The sequence below is a fragment of the Dendropsophus ebraccatus genome, chromosome 6 (genome assembly GCF_027789765.1).
Source record: "Dendropsophus ebraccatus isolate aDenEbr1 chromosome 6, aDenEbr1.pat, whole genome shotgun sequence".
Classification (NCBI taxonomy): domain Eukaryota; kingdom Metazoa; phylum Chordata; class Amphibia; order Anura; family Hylidae; genus Dendropsophus; species Dendropsophus ebraccatus.
The window spans coordinates 108,722,680-108,749,033 of record NC_091459.1 but is presented as its reverse complement, the minus strand read 5'-3'; the positions used below and the strand labels follow the sequence as shown (position 1 = coordinate 108,749,033).

The following is a 26,354-nucleotide window of genomic DNA, read 5'->3' as shown; positions in this document are numbered from 1 at the left end:
CAGGCCCAGGCTGAAGCACTGGAGGTGGGCCGACCCACCCTTAGTGGGAAGAAACTCCAGCCCCTCCATGACGTGACTCCATTAGAATCAAAGGAACCCTATCATAGAGGGGCTAGGGTTTCCTCCCACTAAGGGTGGGTCGACCCGCCTCCAGTGCTTCTGCCTGGGCCTGGTGGTACAGTCACTTTAAGTAGTGATAATATTATATTATATTTTATTAGGAAAAAGTTTTTATTCACTGCTATCTAAAATGGCTGACAAAAACTTTCGGCGAAGCACACCATCTTTCCAAGCAATTTGTCAGTAAGGGTGGGTTCAGACTGAGGAATTCTCGCAGAAAATGTCAGCGGAATTCCGTCAGCTGTCCGCCCGCACATCTGGGCGCCTTTCCGCCGTCCCCATAGACACCATTCTATGGGCCGGCGTATTCCGCTATACGCTGAAAGAAGTGTCATGTCACTTCTTTCAGCGGATTGTGGAATACGCCGGCCCATAGAATGGTGTCTATGGAGCCAGCGGAAAAACTCGTGCCCGTGCGGGCGGACAGCTGACGGAATTCCGAGGACATTTTCCACGAGAATTCCTCAGTCTGAACCCACCCTCACAGATAACTTTTGCCACAGTTCTGGCTGGTGAATATTCTGTGTTTCACCTCTTTGTTAATACATTCCATAAAGGTGAATCTTGGGGATTCCCAAGTCTGAAAAAATCAAGATTTCACAATTTATAAATAATGAACATTCAAAGAAAGGTTACTATTGTTTTTTCACCTCTAGAGCCTCAGTGTCTGTCCAGGACTGAATCGTGTCATTTCATGTATTTCTCCGCTATAGCAGGATTTGCATTCATCTTTTGGGCCAGAAGTTGCTGCCAAACTGTATACTCTATTATGTGTATGTTGCACAGTTGCTGAATAAAAGTTTTATCTGGTGCAAAAGAGGGCAAAGCAACGTGCAAGTCACATAACCCGAAATAACCTGGATCAGGAAGTGCTAAGAGATTAAAAACTACTGTGAAACAGAACCTGCACTCAGTGGAATGCAGCTCCCTCTGCTGGCCAAGTGAGGACTACAATCTTATTCTACCATTTTTGTCAGTAGAATATTAGTGTTCATTGAAGGTATGTCATGGATTATTGCAATATTTATGTGTATTTAAAAAGATCAGAGACAGAAATCCGTGGCTGATACTTGGTTTTGTTCTGTTGATTTCTACAGTATCATTTAATGGGCTAATCTGTGGCTTTGTTTTGCACAAAATCTGAAAAGAAAACTAGCCATGTTCACTCTTCTTGTCAATTCTTTTTCTTCATAGAATGGACGGGGAAAAAAACAAAACATGCAGACTACTTACTGGTGCATATGAATGAGATGCACTGGATGCAGTTCAGATCTGATGAGGATTTTAGCACAGAACCTGTGTCTAAATCCAGTCCACTTAGCCAGTCACTGTCCACTGTGGTGTGGATGGAAAAATGGATGACATGCTGCAGTGTACAACAATATCCAGGACAGCACTCTAAATATGTGAACAAATGTGAGCCTTTATTCCACTATGTGATGTTTCAATAACAATCTTTTTTTTCTCAGTTCTAGTCAACACACAGTATATATGAGTCAGGTGCAGAGAACAATTACAATTTACATCAATCCTATGTAATAAAATATAATCATACATTGCGAATTTATATATATATATATATATATATATATATATATATATATATATACAGTAGTATAGATATCACACACAGTGCCTTATATAATATATACTTTCAATAACTCCATCCTATTATGTGTATAACATTCATGTGTATAGACCATTAATATCCCACATATAAGACTCAGGTACAATACATAAATCTAGTAAGGGAAGCTTTACACATACCGACCCGCAGCGTTAATAACGCTGCGAGTCGGCTAGGTCCTGGCAGATCACTTTCACTACATACACACAGCGGTCTGAACGACCGCTGTGTGTATGTAATTCTGCCGGCCGCTTAACCCCTTCAGCTGCTGCCCGGCTCCGGCTCTGTATACATTACCTCTCCTCGCTGCATGGGTTCCGGCGTACTGCTCTCCCACCCGGCCAATCAGTGGCTGCGGCAGGGCAACACACTGATTGGCCGGGCGGGAGAGCAGTACGCCGGGACCCCGTGCAGCGAGGACAGGTAATGTATACAGTGCGGGAGCAGAGCGGGGGCCGGGCGGCAGCTGAAGGGGTTAAGCGGCCGGCAGAATTACATACACGCAGCGGTCGTTCAGACCGCTGCGTGTATGCAGTGAAAGTGATCTGCCAGGACCTACCCGACTCGCAGCGTTATTTATTTATTTTTTTTTAAACTTTATTAAATTTTCATAGTACAAAATCATGTTAAAACCTCAATGATCCACATCCTACCCCATACTATCTCCATCAGCTAAATATACCCTGTCTAGTTCATTACCATCCATTATAAACCATAACCAAACAGCAATATGATCCGGAGGGGATTTCACCAGGGGGCTCAATCCATCCCTTTACCAGGAACTATCTAAAATCTTCCCCTTACCAACAATATATCCCAGTTTACTAACACCACCACTATATCTTACCACTATACTAACCGCAGAATCCAGACACCGTCGGGAGAGCACAACAAACTAACTTAATTGAAAAATTATAAAGTCAACACTTAGCCAGCAGACTCGGTTGTCCCTCAGCAGAGCTCCGCTCCCCTTGCCTACATTTCACCCACCAAAGAAGAGGAAAGAGAAAAAAAAAAAAAAAAACACAAAAGGGAAAGAAAACAGACAAGAAAATAAATAAATAATTAATTAATTAATTAATTAATTAAACTAAAAATAAACGAGACTACTAGATTACAGAGATATACTTCTGTTCTTTATCCACCTGGTAATTCCATCCATTCAGGGTACCCTCTCTGGCCGAACCGCCCCATCTCTGGAGCCGTTCTGCCCAGCAGAGCCCTTCCCACCAACCATTCCTTCCTGGAACACAGGAAAGCCCACTCAGGTAGACCACCAGTGCTCCATACACTCAACTAAACTCCCGGAAGGGCCTCATCCACCATTTATCATGATAAATTATGGTCCCCCCCGTCAGCTTCCATTCCAAATCATCCCTCCACACCTCAGGTGTTATAAAAATAAATAAATAAGTGAAATCAAAATAAAAATTAAAACTTAAATAATAATAATAATCGTAAAGAATACTAAGAAAAAAAAACAAACCAAAAAAAACTAAATGAATAAAAATATATATAATAAATAAAAATTAATTAAATAAATATTTATAATTTTACTACTGAGACTTAAAGAAGAGCAGAGCCGGCCTTAAAAACAACCGAGGCAATCCCTCAAATCTTATAATCAGTCGTTTACCTTTACCTCTCTCCCGATTGTGTCCAGATCCACGGCCCCACCTACAACCCATCCTTTCACCCATTATCAAAATAAGGTTAACAAGCCACCCTGGTTCTTCCTTCTCCGGTTATAAATATAACATATAATCATCCATTTTCTTAGTTCAATAACATTTACTCCTTTCCTAGCCCTAGACATGAATATTTTACTCATTATCAGGTATAGTATGAAGTACACAATTCTATATTAACTATACTACCCTGTGAAGCTACCCTAAAAGTACAATACTAGATTACATGTATCATCCAAACAGAGAAAAGGATGACACAGGTAATCTAAGATGGTACTTTTACTAGATTGATGTATTGCACCTGAGTGTTTTATGTGGGATATTAAAGGGGATATCCAGCACTACAAAAACATGGCCACTTTCCCCCCTACTGTTGTCTCCAGTTCAGGTGCGGTTTGCAATTAAACTCCATTTACTTCAATGGAACTGAGTTTCAAAACCCCACCCAATCTGGAGACAACAGTAGGGGGAAAGTGGCCATGTTTTGTAGCGCTGATAACCCCTTTAATAATTTTATACACATAAGAAGATGATGTTATTAGATGTATATATTATATGAGACACTGTATTCTTTTGAAATTCACAATGTATGACTGTATTTTTTGGATTTTACACATGTGATGTGATTTGTAATTGTTCTCTGCACCTGATTGATATATACTGTGGGTGTTAAACAGAACTGAGATGCGTTTACTGCTTGAAAAAAGTTGTTACTGAAATGTCGCATAGTGGAATATAGGTTCATGTTTGTCCATACAATTGGAATGCTATCGGATTTGGACCTAAGATCAGGGCCGGTGCGGCATGCACTACAATTTTGTTTGCATAGTGTGCGATGCTGCTCTAAACTATACTGTTTGATTCTGCAGTATACAGTGGGGAAAAAAAAGTATTTAGTCAGTCACCAATAGTGCTCCCACCTAAAAAGATGAGTGGCGTCTGTAATTTACATCATAGGTAGACCTCAACTATTAGAGACAAAATGAGAAAACAAATCCCGAAAATCACATTGTCTGATTTTGTAAGAATTTATTTGCAAATTATGGTGGAAAATAAGTATTTGGTCACCTACAAGCAATCAAGATTTCTGGCTCTCACAGACCTGTAACTTCTTCTTTAAGAGTCTCCTCTTTCCTCCATTCATTACCTGTAGTAATGGCACCTGTTTAAACTTGTTATCAGTATAAAAAGACACCTGTGCACACCCTCAAACAGTCAGACTCCAAACTCTATGGTGAAGACCAAAGAGCTGTCAAAGGACACCAGAAACAAAATTGTAGCCCTGCACCAGGCTGCGAAGACTAAATCTGCAATAGGCAACCAGCTTGGAGTGAAGAAATCAACTGTGGGAGCAATAATTAGAAAATTGAAGACATACAAGACCACTGATAATCTCCCTCGATCTGGGGCTACACGCAAAATCTCACCCCGTGGGGTCAAAATGATCACAAGAACGGTGAGCAAAAATCCCAGAACCACGCGGGGGGACCTAGTGAATATACTGCAGAGAGTTGGGACCAATGTAACGAAGCCTACCATCAGTAACACACTACGCCGCCAGGGACTCAGATCCTGCAGTGCCAGACGTGTCCCACTGCTTAAGCCAGTACATGTCCGGGCCCATCTGAAGTTTGCTAGAGAGCATTTGGATGATCCAGAAGAGTATTGGGAGAATGTCCTATGGTCTGATGAAACCAAAGTGGAACTGTTTGGTAGAAACACAACTTGTCGTGTTTGGAGGAAAAAGAATACTGAGTTGCATCCATCAAACACCATACCTACTGAAAAGCATGGGGGCGGAAACATCATGCTTTGGAGCTGTTTCTCTGCAAAGGGACCAGGACGACTGATCCGGGTACATGAAAGAATGAATGGGGCCGGGGGTGGAGCCTAGCTGCCTATGGAGTAGCACACGTTTCTCTGTGCTCCTCTACCAACTACGGGTTTCTGTATCATAGGGTGGAACCGGACACCCCAGAAAGCGCAGAGCTACCAGAGACAAGTACAAGGACACCCCCAGAGCCCCTCGAGTGAGGAACTTGCAACCCGACATGGAGAAATACCTCAATAAAAGGTCAGCCTCTCCCGCTCCGGCCGGATCTAAGATGGCGCCGTCGGGGAAGAAGCAGCCCGCGCAGCCCCGCGACTCTGATAATGATAAAGTGGGCGGCTACTCTGAAACGGGAGAAGAAGCAGAGGCCGGCCCTGTCTCCAAAAGCTTCATGAGGAGGTTGGTGGCCCCAATAATCCGTGAATTATCACACATAGGCCTTCAACACATAGGCCTCAGAGTGAAACAGGTAGAGACTCAGCGAGGGGACATTATCCGCCATGGTGCCAGCCAGAACGAGGCTATACTTGCTATAGAGGACCAAGAAAACCGCAACAGGCGGAAGAATATTCGCCTCCGCGGCATCCCTGAATCGTTTGCCCACGATGCTCTACTCCAGATTGCGGCCTCTATCTTTACAGATTTTGCACTGACAGAGCTGATCCCATAAGAATAGAGCGCATACACAGGGCTCTGCGCGCCAAACCAGCTCAAGGTGAACCGCCCCGAGATTTCATTTGCGGTCTGCTGGCCTACCCAGATGCCGCTGCTATCCTCAAAGCAGCGAGAGAAAAATCCCCTCTAACCATAGAGGGATTTGATTATCAGATCTTCCAAGACATCGCTGCCTCCACTCTCAACAAGCGACGTCTGCTTAAACCATTACTAGACTCTCTCCGCTCCAGAAACATCCCCTTTCGATGGCTGTACCCGTTTGGGCTGGGGATCATGCAAAATGGCAGAATGCTGGCGGTCCGCACGCCATCTGATCTGGACGCGCTCTGGAACAAGCTAGACATGGAGCCACTGGACATCCCCTTGTGGCTACCAGTACCTCTGTTATTGGATCTACCATCACTGCCTGATCCCGGCATCTGGACGGTTAAAGACAAAACCAAGTCTCCACGACAAAAGAAGGATCGCCGCAACCTGGAGTGTCCCCACTTCTGGTCTACCTGATCTCATATACGTAAGACTCTGTTACTCGGCTCTCCGAGTTGATTTCCAAATGTGTAGTTTGCTTATGGTTTGTGTTGTTTAGTAACGGATATCATCTATTCCGGTTCCACTAGTTTGTTTATATTGTTTTATATCCCACCACACCTTTGGTTGGTAGTAGTACTAGGCCCATGGTTGTTCTTTCTATCCCTTCCCCCATCTGCCTCCCTGCCCAGATGCCCGCTCTTGCACTACTAAATAAGTTTGTTACCCTTCCCCCCTACCCCCCACACTCCTTGTCGTGTCTCCTCCTGTCTGGTTTCCCTATGTCTGGGGTTAGCTCTCCTCTTATGATTGACGCTGATCTATCTTCCACCAATCATGACCATGGCTAGCTTAAATTGTATTTCTTATAATGTGAAAGGTGTGAATATACCGCAAAAACACTCACAGGTGATTAGACTCATGAAGGCTCAAAAGGCATCTATCCTTTTCTTGCAGGAAACACATTTTAGAGCTGCCAATTTACCCAAAATGCCCACTGCAGCCTTCTCTCAGTGGTTTCACTGCCCACATACGGACAAGGCGGCGGCTGGCGTAAGTATTGGCATCTCTAAACACGTTCCATTCATTCTTTCTGTTCAGCAGACTGACCCTAATGGCAGTTTGTACGCCCCTAATGCAGACCCCATCCCCTGGCTTTGTGATACTTTACGGCTCTTCTCTGCTTTCACAGAAGGGACTTGCATTGTTGGAGGTGATCTCAACACCCCTCTGGAACCAGCCCTGGACTCCACCTCCACTTCTTCTCATATCTCCTACCGCAAATTAGGTCGCTTGAAAAGAGACTTATCCCAAATGCACCTAGTCGACGTCTGGAGATTACTGCACCCCACAGGAAGAGACTTTTCCTTCTATTCTAACCCCAGGAACTCGTACCACAGGATTGACTTTCTTTTTGTGTCCCAAAGGATCTGCCAAAAGGTGAGGTCTGCTGAAGTGGGTAATATCACAATATCAGATCATGCCCCTGTTTTCGTTTCCATACTCGAAGAACGCAGGCCTATGCAGTGGGCGCTGAATGAAACACTCCTCAGTGACCCCAAATGCTCCACTGATATACAGACAAAACTCAGATTATTTTTTGTCGAGAATGACTCTCCTGACATCTCTGCCCCCATCCTGTGGGAAACCCACAAGGCAGTGACGAGAGGAGAAAAAATGAAACTACTTAATTCCCTCTTCTCACAAATCTCCACTTTAGAATCCCTCCACAAGAAATTCTGAGTGTCCCAGACTTTGGCTGAACTAACCACCCTACGTAATCAGCTCAAAGACTTACTTAATGCACAAACTGCCAGAGCCTTCATGAGATCTAAATGCAAGTTTTACCTACATGGTGATAAATGCTCACGACTTACCTCATTTCTGCTGAAAGAACGAGCTACTCAGTCCCATATTGGGGCCATTCGCAACTCGAATGGTTCCCGCGTTACTAAGACAGAGGACATTGCCTCTGAATTTTCCGCTTTTATCAGTCCCTCTATAATCTACGACCCGCACCTTCCGCTTCGGCTCATGCTGAACACTTGTCCCTGATTAATTCTTTCCTGAACTCCGTCTCTTTACCTTCCCTCTCTCCCTCACAACAATCCTCCCTTCTAACCCCTATTACCTTGGAGGAGGTAGAGAAGGTACTCAGCTCGATCCCCACAGGCAAAGCCCCCGGCCCTGATGGGTTTCCCATCTTATATTATAAAAAATTCTGAGATATCCTCACACCCCGCTTCGTTAGCCTCTGTAACTCTCTATTAATGGGCAACCCCTTACCTAAAGAGGCCTTAGAAGCCCATATCACCATCATCCCCAAAGAAGGGAAAAACCCAGAGTTGTGTGGCAGCTATCGCCCTATTTCTCTCCTTAACACAGATGTCAAATGGTGGGCTAAATTATTGGCCTCCAGACTGAGCAACCTATTACCCTTCCTCATTGGCGAGGAGCAAGCGGGTTTTGTACCCAGCCACGAAGGTAAACATAACACGAATAGGGTGATAGCTGCCACGCACTTTGCTAAAACTACCAAGGCCCCATTAGTCCTTCTCGGCAGTGATGCCGAGAAGGCATTTGATAGAGTTAATTGGCTTTATATGAAATTCGGTCTACCCCCTCCTTTTGTCTCCGCTATCTTCTCCCTATATTCCTCCCCATACGCCAAACTAAAAATAAACAGTACCATCTCCCCGATATTCCACATAACGAACGGTACCCGCCAGGGCTGCCCCCTGTTCCCCTCCCTTTTCATTCTTCTTATGGAAACTCTTATACAAAAAATCCGCTCTGACCCCAAAATCTCTGGCCTCCGAGTAGGCTCCCTAGAACATACCATGGCTGCCTTCGCCGATGACCTCTTAATATTTCTCTCTAACCCTAAAAACTCTTTCCCAGCCCTGATGGATATTCTTAATGCTTTTGGCCAGGTCTCTGACTTCAAAATTAATTATTCCAAGTCTGAAGCCCTAAACGTTTCTGCCCCTGCTTCTGTGATCTCCCACCTGAAAGCTCACTACCCCTTCTTATGGCCAGATAAAGGCATCAAATATTTAGGTATTTATTTCCCTCCCAACCCCTCCCACCTATTCTCAGTTAACTTCCCGCCCCTACTCTCTAAGATCTCCTCTCAGCTCAAGAACTTCCGGCTTCCTTTCATGTCCTGGGTGGGGAGGAAGAACTATCTGAAAGCCTACATCATGCCACAGCTCTTGTACCTCATCCAATGTGCACCAATTCACATCCCTAAAACTTACTTCACTAATGTGAGGAGGACTTTTTCCGCTTTCTCTGGCGCAATAGTAAACCTCGTATAGCCTACGACAAACTCACTCTTCCCAAGTCTCATGGAGGGTTCGCCCTCACTGACCTCAGGAAGTACTATGAAGCCTCCCACCTGGCTAGATGGCTTTCCCTAGTTCGTGCTGCCTCTACCCTCTCTAGACCCCCCCCCCATGTTGACTTGGAAATCTCTCTTTTATCCTCAACCAAGGATCTGTTGCTTTGGAACCCGCTTTTACTGAACCCTACTTCTCTACACAACTGCCCTCTGTTGGCAACTACCCTTTCAGTCCTAAAAGACCTGTGTGGTCGAGTCGACGCCTTCTCCATCCCTTCTCTGCTTACCCCTCTTCACCTTCTACCCGCCCTCCACTCTAACTCTCTTACCCCTCCTCCACCTCTCTGGAAACACCTAACTAAGCATCGCCTCAAAGAACTGTTCTGCCAACACAACCCTCTAGATGTGTCTAGCCTGCTACCCGCTAAGCACTTCCAATCTCAACATATCCATAACCTATGCCAGGCCTATGTTTTGACCACATTAAGTCTGAGATGTACTAAATGGCTGGAGAGGCTAGTTCTATTCCCTAATAACCCACTGAGGCCCCTCTCTAAAATATACACCGGACTCATATCCCCTCCAGATGACCAACTACCAGGTTGCCTTCGTGACTGGGAAAGAGAATTACAGACCTCCTTCACAGCAGACCAGACCAAATTCATAATGATCCATTCACATGGTTTTTCCCCCTGTATTCGCATTCAGGAATCCTCATTTAAACTATTCTCTTGCTGGTATAGGACCCCAGCTTTTCTATTTGACCATGGTATTACCCCTAACGACCTCTGTTGGCAGTGCCTAAAACACAGAGGGACCATCTTTCATATATGGTGGTTCTGCCCACTTATTCAGCCCTTTTAGGATCAGATTATAGCGCTAATTGCACAATTACCAGGTCCCACCTTGGACATCACCCCTGAACTGGTCCTCCTGTGGACACCCTCCGCCCACTTCTCCCCTAAAGGAGAGTACCTAGCTACACAGCTCCTGGCTGCAGCCAAAATGATGATACCCTTATACTGGAGATCGACTTCCCCTCCCCCATTTGCCAGATCGATAGAGAAAGTTGAGGATGTCAGGCGCCTGGAGGAGGTCTGTAGCTGGCAAACCCTTTCACACGATAAGCACCTCGCCTTATGGTCCCCTTGGACATCTCTACTACAGCAGCACTATAGTCTATCCACCTCTCAGTAGTTTGTTTACACAATCAATCCCATTTTTCCCTCCCATTCCCCCCCCCCCCCGCCCACGTTGCCCATTGTACTCCAGTTCCCCCTCTCCCCCTGCCCCCTCTGTACTCCCTCCCCCCCCCCCGCAACTGCCTTTAGGCTCGCCACTATATTGACCCCCACCACGTGTCACCTTCATTAATGTACATTTTGTTTTCCTGTATGCTTTTGTGGCGGGCCGGAGGGCCCTCTCTGTTTCCCCCTTTTGTTGTACCTTATGTTTATATGAAAAAATTTATTTAAATAAAAAGAGATTTGACAAGAATAAATGGGGCTATGTATCGTGAGATTTTGAGTGCAAACCTCCTTATATCAGCAAGGGCATTGAAGATGAAACGTGGCTGGGTCTTTCAACATGACAATGATCCAAAGCACACCGCCAGGGCAACGAAGGAGTGGCTTCGTAAGAAGCATTTTAAGGTCCTGGAGTGGCCTAGCCAGTCTCCAGATCTCAACCCTATAGAAAACCTTTGGAGGGAGTTGAAAGTCCGTGTTGCCAAGCGACAGCCGCAAAACATCACTGCTCTAGAGGAGATCTGCATGGAGGAATGGGCCAACATACCACCAACAGTGTGTGCCAACCTTGTGAAAACTTACAGAAAACGTTTGACCTCTGTCATTGCCAACAAAGGATATATAACAAAGTATTGAGAAGAAATTTTGTTACTGACCAAATACTTATTTTCCACCATAATTTGAAAATAAATTCTTACAAAATCAGACAAAGTGATTTTCTGAATTTGTTTTCTCATTTTGTCTCCCATAGTTGAGGTCTACATATGGTGTCAATTACAGACGCCTCTCTCATCTTTTTAAGTGGTGGAACTTGCACTATTGGTGACTGACTAAATACTTTTTTCCCCACTGTACATCCATCTGCGGTCCCACATGCTGGTGAATACACCCAAATAGCTGCAACATTGGGATCATCACGCATGGGCCCTGGCATCGGATACAGATGCATTCACCCGTATTGGGGGGGGGGGTGTTGCCTGATCTAAGCTTCTATTTGCTTAAACTTAACTTAAAGAGGTTGTCCAACATTTTTTTCTTATTGGAAATGTGAATAATTTGTAATCTGTTCCTTTCCCTTTGTGGTTTTCTTTAACCTTTTATTCGTCTCTGTGTCCCCGGGCCTCCTCCTCTGTTGCTGCTTTTTGGACTTTTGTTTGTTTACATAAAGAACTTCCAGGTCACAGTGGTCAGCAGTGACATCACAGCTCTGGAAGCCTATAGCTCCACCCCTCCTCTCTGAATCCAGCTCCACCCACTCTACCTATAGGCAGGAAATGTCTGTATTACTACAGGTGCCTTTTGATCAGCCTGGTGGCTCAGTGTCTGCCAATTAGTTATGTTATCAAATCAACTAGTTTTTTCACTCTTATCTGTTGTAGGACTACAAACCCCAGCACACATGTACATGTTAGGAGTTGTAGTCCTGGATTACATATACACTACAGTAGTCATCCTACAGGTGGGCGGGGTTTCAGTGAGGCAGAATTCTATTACAAGTTTACCTCAGCAAGAAAAACATATAATGGCCACTGCCATGAGGTGAAGTTTCCTCTCTCCTCTCCATATTACACACAGCAGCAGCAGCTCTGCCCTAACACTGTACATCTTTACACTGCAATAGTAATAATATAGGGGAAGATTTAGCAAAGCCTGTGCAGGGGAGCAGTTACCCATAGCAACCAATCAGAATGCTTCTTTTATTTTTTTAAAAGGCCTTGAAAAATGAAACCTAGAATCGACTGGTTGCTATGGGTGACTGCTTCCCTGTTCCTCTGCACAAGTTTTGATAAATCATCCTTTATATATTTTATAGCTCCAATCTATGCTGCAGTGTTGTACAGAGATTGTAGTCTGTGATGTTGTCCTTACTGCTGGGCTCAGATGTTAGTTAGATGTTAGGAATGGGGCTAAAGAAACGTGAATGCATAACCCCACCCACCTGATGACTCACTGTTCCCTCACTGGCAGGAACAGGAAACAGAAAGGGAACGTGACATCACAGGAAGTAAAGAAAACACAGGCAGAGTGGTCATGTGACTGAGCCTGAGAACGCAGTAAGCGATCTAAATAAAAAATAGAAGTGTATGTAGAATCTACAGCATCCACAGAGGTCAATGCAATACTAGTTTATTAAAATATCCCAGGCAACCCCTTTAAAGATTTACCTTCTGAAATGTATGAGACACTTGAGAGAGCTGGGCAACGTCCTCCAAGTCAAGAAAAGTCAAGATATACAATATTAAAGACTCAGGAAGACGCTCCAGGAAATCATACTGTCCATGGCAAAGGTCAATCACATAGCGAAGAGTTTTCTGTCCAAATATTATGCCAATTTGAGCTGAAGAGTGAAAAAAGTAGAATTAGTCGTCTATGAAACAGAGGGTATAAAACATGGAGATCTCACTGCTAGGTGTCCCCAGCATGTTACACCCATCTAGGGGTAAGTTCTCTGCTATATGGAGGACAGACCTCAAACCTCCAGACTACACTATGAAAAAATCACACATTCAGAAAATAGAAGACTCAGCAAAGGACATGCTTAACTGGGAAAGGACAAGTCTGAACTGGTACATGTACAGGCCTGGACAAGTCTGAACTTGTCACCCTCACTTTAGCCATCTCGAAGGTATATTACACATAATGATGTAAAACTGTACAATTTTGCCACGGTTTGGGGGCAACTGTGGCAAAACAAACAACCAAAAATTTTACCACACCATGTGAATATAACCTAAGGCCAACAGTGTCCCATATAGTTAAAAACCCATGGTGGCGAGATATTTTCTGGGGGTATTTTTTTTTTAATAACAAAAGAGAGGGGGGGCATCCCTGTGGCCAACAGCATATGCCATGACCAGAACTTCTGTGAACAGTAAGGAGTCCTATATAGTCTATTAAAGAGAAGTATGGATGTCCCATTCTGGGAGGCTTTGTATGCAACTGAACACTATTGTAATGTTGAGAAGAGTTTACAGTTTTTGTTTTTATTTCTTTTTTTGTCTACATGTAACTAAAAAGCCACTATATTCATCATTTAAAAAAAACATATGAAGGGAAATGATTGTCACTGTGTTCAGGTCTGCTCAGTTGTGCCATCTACTGGTTCCTTCAGAGACATGCCAGTGAGACACAGCTAGGGAACATGGCAGGACATGTCCTTTCAGATTACTTTTCACTGTTTCCTAATTCCCCCCTTAGGGTACAAACACACACACCGTATACGCAGCGTATTTACTGCTGCGATACGCAGCAGATTAGATCTAAATAACTGAACACAGCATCAAATCTGCACCACCAAATCTGCTGCAGATCTGCTGCGTATACGGTGTGTGTGTTTGTACCCTTAGGGTGCGTTCACACCTACCGCATCCGCAGCTTATTTTTCAGCGGAAATCCGCAGGTCTGGTAGTGCAGATTTCAACCTGCGAGAAATCCGCGTATGTGTGCGTTTTGCGGTTTTTCTGCAGCAAGTTTATCGCAACTGAAATGTCCGTTTAGAATGAGAGACATTTTAAACGGACATTTCAGTTGCGATAAACTTGTTGCGGAAAAACCGCAAAACGCACACATACGCGGATTTCTCGCAGGTTGAAATCTGCACTACCAGACCTGCGGATTTCAGCGGAAAAATAAGCTGCGGATGCGGTAGGTGTGAACGCACCCTTAGGGTACAAACACACACACCGTATACGCAGCAGATCTGCCAAATACGCTGCGTATATGGTGTGTGTGTTTATAGCCTAAGGGTACAAACAAACACACCGTATACGCAGCAGATACGCAGCAAATACGCAGCAGATCTGCAGCAGATTTGATGGTGCAGATTTGATGCTGTGTTCAGTTACTTAGATCTAATCTGCTGCGTATTTGTTGCGTATTTGCTGCGTATCGCAGCAGTAAATACGCTGCGTATACGGTGTGTGTGTTTATAGCCTAAGGGTGCGTTCACACATACAGGATCCGCAGCAGATTTGATGCTGTGCTCAGTTATCTAATTACATTGCTATCAAACCTGCTGCACATTCGCACCATCAAATCTGCTGCAGATCCTGTACGTGTGAACGCACCCTTAACCTCTTAAGGACATAGGACGTACCGGTACGTCCTATGTCCTCACTTGCACTTCAAAGCGGGGCCGCGCGGCGGCCCCGCTTTGAAGTGCCGCGATCCCGGGTGCCGCGAGTAGCCCGGGACCGCTGCTATTAGCGGGCACGGTCTGATCGCCGTGCCCGCTAATTAGCTAATCGGAGGCAGCTGTCAAAGTTGACAGCTGCCTCCGATTACCGGAGGCAACGTTTCCCTGGTGTCTAGTGGGGGAGATCGCTCCTCCGGGACCTTGTCCCGGAGGAGCGATCTCCGTTACTGATGCCGGCCGGGGACGCGTCCAAGATGGCGCCGTCCTCGGCTCGGCACTCGTTTGTTTCCGGCTGCAGCAGCCGAAAGCAAACGAGTGCCGATCTCATGGATCTCTGCAGCATATCTATGCTGCAGAGATATCAATGAGAGATCCAAGTGTATATACTAGAAGTCCCCCAGGGGGGCTTCTAGTATATGTGTAAAAAAAAAAAAAAAAAAAGTGTTGTTAATAGTAAAAAGCCCCCTCCCCTAATAAAAGTCTGAATCACCCCCCTTTTCCCAGGTTTTAAATAAAAGTAAACAAATAAATAAATAAATAAACATGTTTGCTATCGCCGCGTGCGTAATCGCCCGAACTATTAATTAATCACATTCCTGATCTCGTACGGTAAACGGCGTCAGCGCAAAAAAATCCCAAAGTGCAAAATTGCGCATTTTTGGTCGCATCAAATCCAGAAAAAATTTAATAAAAAGCGATCAAAAAGACGTATATGGGCAATCAAGGTACCGATAGAAAGATCACATCAAGGCGCAAAAAATGACACCTCGCACAGCCCCATAGACCAAAGGATAAAAGCGCTATAAGCCTGGGAATGGAGCGATTTTAAGGAACGTATATTGGTTAACAACGGTTTGAATTTTTTACAGGCCATCAGATACAATATAAGTTATACATGTTATATATCGTTTTAATCGTAACGACTTGAGGAACATGCATAACAAGTCAGTTTTACCCCAGGGTGAATGGCGTAAAAACACATTTCCCCCAAATAAAAGAAATGCGTTTTTTTTTTCAATTTCACCACACTTCGAATTTTTTTCTGGTTTCGCAGTGTACTTTATGCAAAAATTCAGCCTGTAATTGCAAAGTACAATTAGTGACGCAAAAAATAAGGGTTCATGTGGGTTTCTAGGTGGAAAAATGCAAGTGCTATGACCTTTTAAACACAAGGACGAAAAACAGAAAACGTAAAAACGAAAATGGGCCATGTCCTTAAAGGGTTAAAAAGAATTTAACCCAAAATTTACATTGCCTTTTTTAAGTTACAATGGTAAAAGATATTGGCATTTCTGGTTTTGCATATAGGACCCATTTCATCTACCCAACAAACAGTAGTGAATGGGGACAGGAATAATTTGTAGTGTTCAACATTATCTTTCCTGACCTTCCTATACACATCAACATTCAGAACGTCCCAACTCTTTGTTTTCTCCTATAGGGAAGGGTAAACATCAGACACACAGCTCTGACGGCAGCTTATCTCCCCCATAGCAAATCGGTCAGGCGGTAAAAATCCAACATAATCGATCCATCTTTCCATTGACATCACGTGTCAGTGGAGGCCGCCACACACCTTAGACAGTCAGCCGAACCTGTGGAAGTCATGTCTGAGGTGTATGGGCACTTCAAGGGAATAAAAACTTGCACATACAGCCAAGTGAGGCTGAACTAGATTTTTTTCTATAATTAATAAAATCAAGAATCAAAAACAGCATTTTGTGTTCACTTGGGTTATCTATACACTGATCTGAAACTTTCAAGTGTGGCAAATATACACAATTATAAGTGATCCCATGTGACAGACTCTCTATAACATGCTACAGTATGTGGACATATATGGTACAATATATATGCTGTGACGTCAACACTTTTTGTTAAAAAAAGTTAAAAAAAAACAAGTCTTGTGACCAGTGCAAAAAATATATATGCCCAATGATAGACGGTAATCTAAGAGGCTCTTCTCATATTCTAATGTACGTGAACATTCTGGAAAGTGTACAAGCACAATAGTTGTTTCTGAGAGAAAGTGACTATGATTGGTTACTCCAGTCCCTGACACAGTGTGATCAGTGTTGGTCGCAGCAACCAATCAGCGATATGTATAGAATGTCAAAACTGCAGCCAGCACCTGCAACCAACCGGAGTCACATGATATGTCGGTTTTTTTTTATATCAATGTATTTGGAGGGATAAATTTGTTTTCTTTGTAATTTTTAGATAAAATTTTAGAAAAGATTTTCGAGGCGTTTTTCAGGCTTCACTTTATATTTTTAGTAAACGTCAGTATATTTCATCAGTATTTTCTGGGTAGAAAATACTGAATCCTTTGCAACCCATTGATTTTTATGGTGCTATTTATACATCCTGTAAATTTGCGGATCTGCAATCCGCAACGCAAATAATAGGACAGGCTGTAATGCGGTCCGCAGCTGCGGTGCGGACACTCCAATAGAAGTCTATGGGAAAGTGCAAAATTTGCGGAGAGCACATTTCAATCCGCAAAACCATCAGTAATTTCGGATACGCATTTTTGTGACATCAAGCTCATTTTGTCTTCCCTTTTTTTTTCTTTTTTTTTTAACAACTACCTTTAATTTCCAGATTCACAAAATACAGCGCACAATACGGAGCACACTACGGATTATTTTTTGAGGATTGCGGATAAAAATTAGCGGATTGCGAATTTCATCCTTGAAAACATACTGACGTGTAAATGTGGCCTTAGGCCTCATTCACACAACAGTATTTTTTCATCAGTATTTGCTGATCAGCAAATACTGAATCCTTTTCAACCCATTAATTTCTATGGTGTTATTCATACATCCTGTAAATTTGCGGATCCGCAATCCGCGTCGCAATAAAATAGGACAGGTTGCAATGCGGTCCACAGTTGCAGAACGGACACTCCAACAGAAGTCTATGGGAGCCTCCACATTTTGCGGAGAACACCTAAGCACTCTGCAAAACCATTCACAATAGCATTCTGCAATTCTGTGACATCACCACTTAAGCTCCTCCTGGCTGGTTGGGACAAATCCGGATTTTTTGCCAATCCGCATAATACTGGGACATTATGGATATTTTGCGGATTGCAGAGAAAAAAAGGGCTGATCATGAATTTCATCCTTGAAAATGGATGGACATGTAGCCTTACACTAAGCACTGGGAGCCCTCAGCAGTCACATGCACTTTTTCTTGTATGTAACCACTGAAGCCAATGACCAGCTCCAGTGTCCCATGCATAGTGTACGGGGAATCATTGCAGTTGGGGACCATGAAGCTGTGACTGTACTGGCCAAGTGGAGGTGGGGGCAATTATATCTTTTTTTATTTTCAAAGAACCAGGCCAACCTGTATTTAACCATGGTTTCTGTTCATCAATTCACAGAAAGCTAACATAGGCAACCCCTGCTGGGCAACTAGCAGGGTGCATATCTACATCCGAATGTGAGAACTTATTCCAACTTTGGGATTGGTCATGGTCTTTTTTTTGTTACCCCTTGTTGTGTCCTCGCAGTACACACAAGTCCAGATAAATTACCAATCTCTTGCCATTTTGCAGTATCCAGGAAATCAGATGTAAATGAGTCCCAGATCCTTTCTGATCCTGCATCTACTTGTCACGCTCTAATGCTGGTCAGTCACATGACAGGCAGTGCGCCCCACAGGCAATGCTTAGGATGTATGTTTATAGCCTTCATATAAGTAATTCTATGTAATAAGATCATCATGTTCTATGAGATGTTTTATGTAGTATAATTACCAATAATAACTTCTTCATGACAGTCTGGAACACAAGCATGTCATAAAAAAAAATCATTCATTTTTTTTCCCCAGAGCTGCTCAGAAAATGAAGGAAGTGACTTGACTGGTTGATTTTTATGCATAATGGTGCGTTTACACAGACAGATTTATCTGACAGATCTTTGAAGCCCAAACCAGGAACAGACTATAAACAGGGATCAAGTCATAAAGGAAAGACTGGGATCTATCCTCTTTTCAAATCCATTCCTGGCTTTGGCTTCCAAAATCTGTCAGATAAATCTGTCTGTGTAAACGCACCCTTAGGCCCTCCACCTAAACCACACTAATAAGGTTTTATTCACGTCTATATTGTTGATTCTGGTTGCAGTTAAAGTTGACAAACTCTTACGTCTAAGCAGACCTTAAGGTCCCCATACACTTTATATATTCGCCAGCCCTTCCTACTGCTTGCTTCAGTCAGTATCGGCGTATGGGGCTTTTCTGACAGTCCACTAACACAATGTTGGTGGAGATAGGGTTGGGGTAATGGATTTTTATTGCCTGACCCCTTTATTCTTGGAGAGCTAAGTCAAAGCCAAAGATATCTCACTGCAGCTCAAAGGGGTTATCCAGCGCTACAAAAACATGGCCACTTTTCCTCCTACTGTTTTCTCCAGGTGAGGTGTGGTTTGCAATTAAGCTCCATTTACTTCAATGGAACTGAGTTTCAAAACCCCACCCAAACTGGAGACAACAGTAGGGGGAAAGTGGCCATGTTTTTGTAGCGGTGGATAACCCCTTTAACCCTTCCCTGCACAGAGATCACAGGAATGCTTGGTTGTGCCAAACAATCCGGTGTATGAGGAGGATGCGAAAGGTAACAGTCGACTAAACCATCATTCGGCTGGTAGTTATTGAAGGTATATGGCCACCATAACAGACCAGACTTGGATTTGTGTTTTTTTTTTTTTTCCTAGTATATTACCAATCCCAGGACAAAGAAAAAATAACAGGAATTTTGTTAATCTTTTCGCCCATTTTAGATGGTTTCACATAAACTCTTCGTCAAATCTGGTGCAATCTGTGTCAGAAGTCTAAGGTGTCCCATGAATTTCGGCTGTGAATTGACAACGTGTATGCAGCAGATTTGGCCAAATTTATGAATTTAGACTTGTCCCATTCAATAGGGCTAAAGTGTGCCCAGTCTGCCCGCAGATTCCATCATGTCACTTATTTTTACCGAAATAGTGTGAATACTAACAAGGTCTTAGTGTTCCTTTTGTTTTCTTGGGGTTACTTTGTTTTATTTGGCTGTTACCTAAAATGAATGTAACATAAGGTACATTGCTTTAAGTTTTTTATATGAATAGACCAGCACGGGGGTGCTGGTGGCGCGGTGCTTTTCATGCACTTGGCGCTGGTCAATTTCTGGGAACCAGCCCGGCCTGAAGCACTGAAGGCGGCCCAGTGTGGCGAAACACCCTCCCCTCTGTGATGAGGTTCCATTACAATCAACAGAGCTTCGTCACAGAGGGGGGGGGCTTCATACAAGAAACCTAAAGCGATGTACCTGATAGTACATTTGCTTTAAAGGGAACCAGGGGGACAGTGTTCTGATGCTATTTTCCTGAGCACAATGCTATGCCACAGAGCAAAGAAAAAGACTTTTGTTCACCGTGGCTCTGACTATATTTTCCAGTCATGAAAATCCTGGCAAAACTACTGATCAGCTGTTTGATGACATTATGGCATGTGGCATTACTGCAGTACTTTTCAATGCTGCTACTAATATTAAAGTGATGCAGGTACTGGTAAGTGCTGGTTAACATCAAAGAGGCTACAGCGCTCATGCAAGCCCCACGGTTACTTCAAACAACTGATCAACCTGGGTGCTAGGGATCAACCGATCTATTGTTGATGGTTTAACCCTAAGGTGCCAGATTGCGGCCCTCCAGCTATAGCAAAACTGCATTTCCCAACATGCCCGGTCAGCCTAAGCTAAAGCTTTGTCTTTGCAGGCATGATGGGAATTGTAGTTGTACCACAGGTTTGGCACCACTGGTCTAGCCTAATTTTATAAGGCAGGATAACCGCTTTAAGCGGCAGCATGCCCTGCCCAGTGTGGTTGTTCTGGGTATTTGCAATGTCACACACTGTGGTTTTGTATTGAGTAAATAAAAACCACAAGTCAGGGTTTCCTTTAAATTGTGATATTGTGAGGTGGTGCCACTAAAACTACTCACAACTCACCTCTGAGCTATTACTAGCACTGTGGTCACTTTATTATATATGTAGTGCATCCCCAGGAAGTGTATATATATATATATATATATATATATATATATATATATACACTGTAGACATTATCAGGCACATTACCGTGGCAATCAAACAAATAGCGTCCCCCTAATTCCTCCACAGTAAGTTAATAGAGTAATAATAGAGGCCTGTTATTTTGTGCCACAGAGGAGAGGAGGTATTTCTGGCAATGTTCCCATGAAAATAGGTTTTCAGTGATTTTGTCGATATGCAGTGGAGTAAGTCAGATAGACAGTGTGCTTTTCATTCTGTGTTAGGGTTAGGAGGGTGGAGACAAGTGTGGGAGGAACGACGGGGAGTTTAGTCTGAAGAAAAAAAAAAAAAAAATATCAAGGAAGTTGCCTTTACTACTTCCATGCAAACGGACTATGAATCAGAGGCACAGAGCTGCACATGAACCATCTTAGGAAATCTAATCGACAGAAAGCATTTCACAACGGGCACACTGGGTGGATAAGAGGAAATCAGAAGGAGCTGTGTACAAACAAGAGCTACAGAAGAGTTTCTCCAGCACAAGGTATGTGGCTACCTGCTTACTCACTCTCTTTGTGCCCACTTACCATGCAGTGTTGAGTCATCCACAAAGTCCTCATGGGACTCCTTAAACTCCCCTGGTCTTGCTTCCCGAAATTCACTTCTCAGGGAGATTTTCCACCATCGCAATATAACCTTATAGTCAGAAGGAGAATAAGACATCTATAAGAGTCATCTTACTATTGTTGATGTGGCATTTGAGTGTTCCTGAGCTGAAAGACACCATAAAACCTACAAATCTATGGAGTCTCCCCATACACCACATTATGTCAATTTTCTAGTACTGACTTGTGGATAAAGTTGCCCAAACATGTTGAAAACACCTCTAGAGATTTCCAGCTTCTCTATATAGTATATTATATAAGAGCAGGCCCTAAATACTCCTGTACAACCGAATGATCAGCTGTCTGCTGCATTAGTCCTTTTGACCCTATTGTTATGATACCCCACCTCAGTTTTGGGCAATGAGACTAGCGATAATAAGGCCTCTCTATCTACATGTACATGTATGGAAGGAGTATGTTATAACAAGATCTATGGACACTGTTACATACACAGGCCTAGAACAGTGAGTGCTGCAATGTTCTGACTACTCCTTTTGTCAAGACAACAGGAAGGGAGGGTGAGGAGGCAGACGAGGAGCATCGAAGGTTTGGGCCTAGGTTATCAATACAAGCCTACTGACCCAGAGTGTTCAGGGGAAAGATCAGGGTTTTCTCTCAGGTTTATTGGGGGTACTAGGAAACAGAAATCGTCGATATAGTACTGTGTATCAAAATGATGGGCACTTTGCTATTACTGTCAATGGAGCACTGTGACTAGCGACTGTTGTGTGTTCTGTGGTATTATATTGTATTTTACTGGGGCCCCTATAACAGAACAAAAAGGCGGCATACTCGCCTACCTCTGTGTGACAGAGGTCACTGCTTCTTACTCTAAGATGGACTCAGCAGTGAGGAGCCACTCAGCCAATCAGTGACCAAGGCGGAGCACCATGGCAGCCATGCTGAGCAGGCCGTCACTGCCGAGATAAGACCGACCGGGAAGTAGGAAAACAAGTGACCAGCATGAGACCAGATCATGTCACACTGGGAGCTGTAGATGACCAGGTTAGGCGAGTATGCCTTTTCCCCTAATATACATTTGGATATGTCAGACCAGACCAGAAAACAATCTAATGTGTACCTGGGCATTTAGACTTGGATTTCAACAAGCCCACTCCTCTACCAGAAGTATCAGGTAGCGGCTTATGCTGGCCATAAACCTTAGGCCCCTATTACACGGGCCCATCTTAAGGAGCAAACAAGCACAGACCTGTCAGATAAGCGCTCGCTGCTGGTGCTATTACACCCACCGACAGCAAGCGGGTAGGAGTGGGAGGGCCGTGGGGAGCTGCGGTAGGGGCTCCCCGTAGTGACAGCCAGCAGAGCATCGCGATCGTTGTAGTTTTTTGAAAGACGAGGATCAGCCATCATGCATGTCAGCTGATTGTTGTCTTTGAACACTAGCTATTATACCAAGCGATTATCAGCCATAGCGGCCGATAATCGTTTGGTGTGATCGGGCCTTGAAATCATAGATGGGAAACCTTGGGCCCTCCAGCTGTTGCAAAACTACAATTGCCATCATGCCTGGACTTAAAGTGACTCTGTACCCACAATCTGCACCCCAAACCGCTTGTGCCGTCGATCTGTCCTGGGGTCCGTTAGTCATATAGTCCTAACTATAGTTTGTTAGTTATTGTCCTAAAAAAATATTTTTAAACTTGCAGCCCTGTGTCCAACTGGCATGGCCTAGATTGTCTGTGCCCTAGGCCTGCAATGCCTTTTTTTCCTTCCTCCCCCCCTCCTCATCATTAGGAACGCCCCCAGGCAGGATTTCTCCTATTCATCACTTGTCTAAACACTGCTCATGTGCTTTAATGATTAGAGATGAGTGAACCGGGTTCGGGTTCGAGTCGATCCTAACCCGAAAGTTCGGTATTTGATTAGCGGGGGCTGCTGAACTTGGATAAAGCTCTAAGGTTGTCTGGAAAACATGGATACAGCCAATGACTATATCCATGATTTCCACATAGCCTTAGGGCTTTATCCAAGTTCAGCAGCCACCGCTAATCAAATGCCGAAAGTTCGGGTTCGGATCGACTCGAGCATGCTCGAGGTTCGCTCATCTCTATTAATGATCCAACACAGGTGCAGTGTTCAGACAAGTGATGAATAGGAAATCCTTCTAGGGGCATTCCTAATGATAAAGAGGGCGGGAAGGAGGAATGGAGAGGAGGCGCAAGCCTAAGGCACAGACACTGTAGACCATGGCGATTTGACACAGGGCTGCAAGTTTACAAATAGTTTTTTAGGACAATATTTACATCAGCTGCCGAATGGACCCCAGGACAGATCTTGGAATAAAAGCAGCTATCTGACAGTACAAGCAGTTTGGGGGGGGGCAGATTGTGGGAACAGAGTTGCTTTATGCTTTGGCTGTCCAGGCATGATGGGAATTACAGTTTTGCAATAGCTGGAGGGCCGAAAGTTCCATCCCTGCCTTAGAAAGCGTTGTCAAAACGTTACGTGTATGGCGGCCAGTCCATTTTCCTCTGACAGTGGATGTCTGGTAAGAGAAGGAGAAAAGAAGCCCAATTTTTTTTAGTCACTGTGAAATCTTGGGGATACAAGTTGTTGCCTACAGCCAGTGTGCATACACTTTAGGGACTATCTGACTGCCTATGTATATAAGGGTCTCTTGGCCACAGGGTTAAGTCACCGCTAGAGGAGTCTGCCAGCTGCTTACTGCCCAGCCCTTAGGACACAAGAACATTTGACCAAATCAAGTATTCATGTGTATGGAGGGCTCAAGAGAGATAACTGTGATGCTGCAGCTATTAAAGGGTGTATGGGAACTCTTAGTATTGCACCATAACCATACTTTACCTGACTGCAGACACTGGGCCTTGCGGATAACAGTGAACGCATTCGGTTGTCTATAGCAGATCGCACTTTTTATTTATCCTCCTTAGGGTATAAACCCACACACCATATACGCAGCAGATATGCAACAAATACGCAGCAGATTTGTTGGTACAGATTTGATGCTGTGTTCAGTTATTTAGATCTAATCTGCTGCGAGTTTGCTGCGAGTTTGCTGCGTATCGCAGCAGTAAATACGCTGCATATACGGTGTGTGGGTTTATACCCTTAGGGTATAAACCCACACACCGTATACGCAGCAGATACGCAACAAATACGCAGCAGATTTGTTGGTACAGATTTGATGCTGTGTTCAGTTATTTAGATCTAATCTGCTGCGAGTTTGCTGCGAGTTTGCTGCGTATCGCAGCAGTAAATACGCTGCATATACGGTGTGTGGGTTTATACCCTTAGGGTATAAACCCACACACCGTATACGCAGCAGATACGCAACAAATACGCAGCAGATTTGTTGGTACAGATTTGATGCTGTGTTCAGTTATTTAGATCTAATCTGCTGCGAGTTTGCTGCGAGTTTGCTGCGAGTTTGCTGCGTATCGCAGCAGTAAATACGCTGCATATATGGTGTGTGGGTTTATACCCTTAGGCTGGTTTCACACGCTGTAACTGTGCGGCTGTATTTTTTATGCGGCTGTAAATGTGCGGGTGAAACTACGGCCGTGGGAAAAAATAGACATGCGGCTCAAAACATACGGTCATTTACTTGGAAATCTGGTTCAACTAAAAATAACAAATAAAATGTTAAGAAAGTGATGGAAACACCTCTGGATGCATCTGGGAAAGCAGGGAACACAGTTTACATGACTCGCTATTACCGGGGTTTGCGATCCTCTGCACTATAGCCGATGTCTCTCATGGTTAATATATTGAATTAATAAAACACATTTTCTGTCTAATAAAGTCCCTTTTATTGTTCAATAATTAAATGTAAACGATTCCATCATTTTGCAATTAAATATACTGTTAAAATAAATATATATATAAATAAATGTATATTTATATATATATTTATTTTTTGACAGTATATTTAATTGCACAATGATGGATTCGTTAGAATTAAATTATTGAACAAAGAAACTGTATTTATTTAAACGAAAATGTGTTTTATTCATTAAATATTAATTAGTACAGGAAGCACTATAAGCCGGTAATTCATATGCCGGCAATAGAGCATTCTGTACTAATCATCACTTTACTTTAATGAAAACATCAAATGTTTCTTCTAATTATGTTATGACAATAACATTATTAGAAGAAACATTTAGAATTATATGTGCGCTCAGCTGATTGGCTGATCGGCTGAGCGCACATATAAAGAGCCGGTCCGCAGTACAGTCACTTCATTGTGCTGCGGACCAGCGAAGAGGACACATCGGGGTGAGTATAGAGCTCTCCCCACCCCCTCCCCAGCACTGCACCCCTCCCAGCAAGGAAGGGGGGGTCACTTAACCCCTTCCTTGCTGGGATGGGTGCAGTCTGACATCAGTCTGGCCCCCCGGGGGTTAAGGGGGATGCAGTACATCCTCCCTTAACCCCTTGGGGGTCAGACTGTAAGCAGCGATCTGTAAAGATGCTGCATACTGTAAGGAGCACAACACCGCTCACAATGATGGGTGTTGTGCTCCTGTTTGTGTGTTTTGTGTGTTTCTCCCTTTTTGTTTTTCAGATATCGGTATCCTGTGGATTACGTCGGATTCCATGGACTACGTCGATGACCAGCGGTTGTTCTTTGAATTTGTTTTAATAAAATGGTCAATGAGGGGTGTGGGGGTGTTTTTATTTGAATAAAAAAATTTGTAAACTTGTGTCTTGTCTTTATTTCTTTACTTTATAGACTTAGTAGTGGAAGCCGTCTAATAGACGGAATCCATTACTAAGTTGGGGCCTAGTGTTAGCCGGTATAAAATGGCTAACACTAACCCCCCATTATTACCCCAGTACCCAATGCCACCAGGGGTACTGGGAAGAGCCGGGTGCCAGTGGTCCCGGAGCGTCAATATTGGCGCTCCTGGACCGGGCGGCAGCAGGCTGGTAAGATTTAGGCTGGGGAGGGCCTAAACCAATGGCTCTTCCC

The 26,354-nt window shown here is 43.8% G+C and overlaps 2 protein-coding genes across 2 annotated transcripts in view; one reads left to right on the top strand and one right to left on the bottom strand.

Annotated features, from left to right (window-relative positions):
• Positions 1-26,354, bottom strand: part of FBXO36 (F-box protein 36) — a 36,080-nt gene that overhangs the window by 4,970 nt on the left and 4,756 nt on the right. The window contains exons 2-3 of the mRNA XM_069975598.1: positions 21,320-21,428; positions 12,724-12,896 (exon numbers count right to left, since the gene is read on the bottom strand). Of these exons, the coding sequence (XP_069831699.1) occupies positions 12,724-12,896; positions 21,320-21,428 (282 nt within the window). The remainder of the gene's footprint in view (positions 1-12,723; positions 12,897-21,319; positions 21,429-26,354) is intronic.
• The window catches only part of TRIP12 (thyroid hormone receptor interactor 12), a 92,904-nt gene continuing 87,667 nt past the window's right edge, over positions 21,118-26,354 (top strand). The window contains exon 1 of the mRNA XM_069975589.1: positions 21,118-21,276. The gene's annotated coding sequence lies outside the window, so the exon portion shown is untranslated. The remainder of the gene's footprint in view (positions 21,277-26,354) is intronic.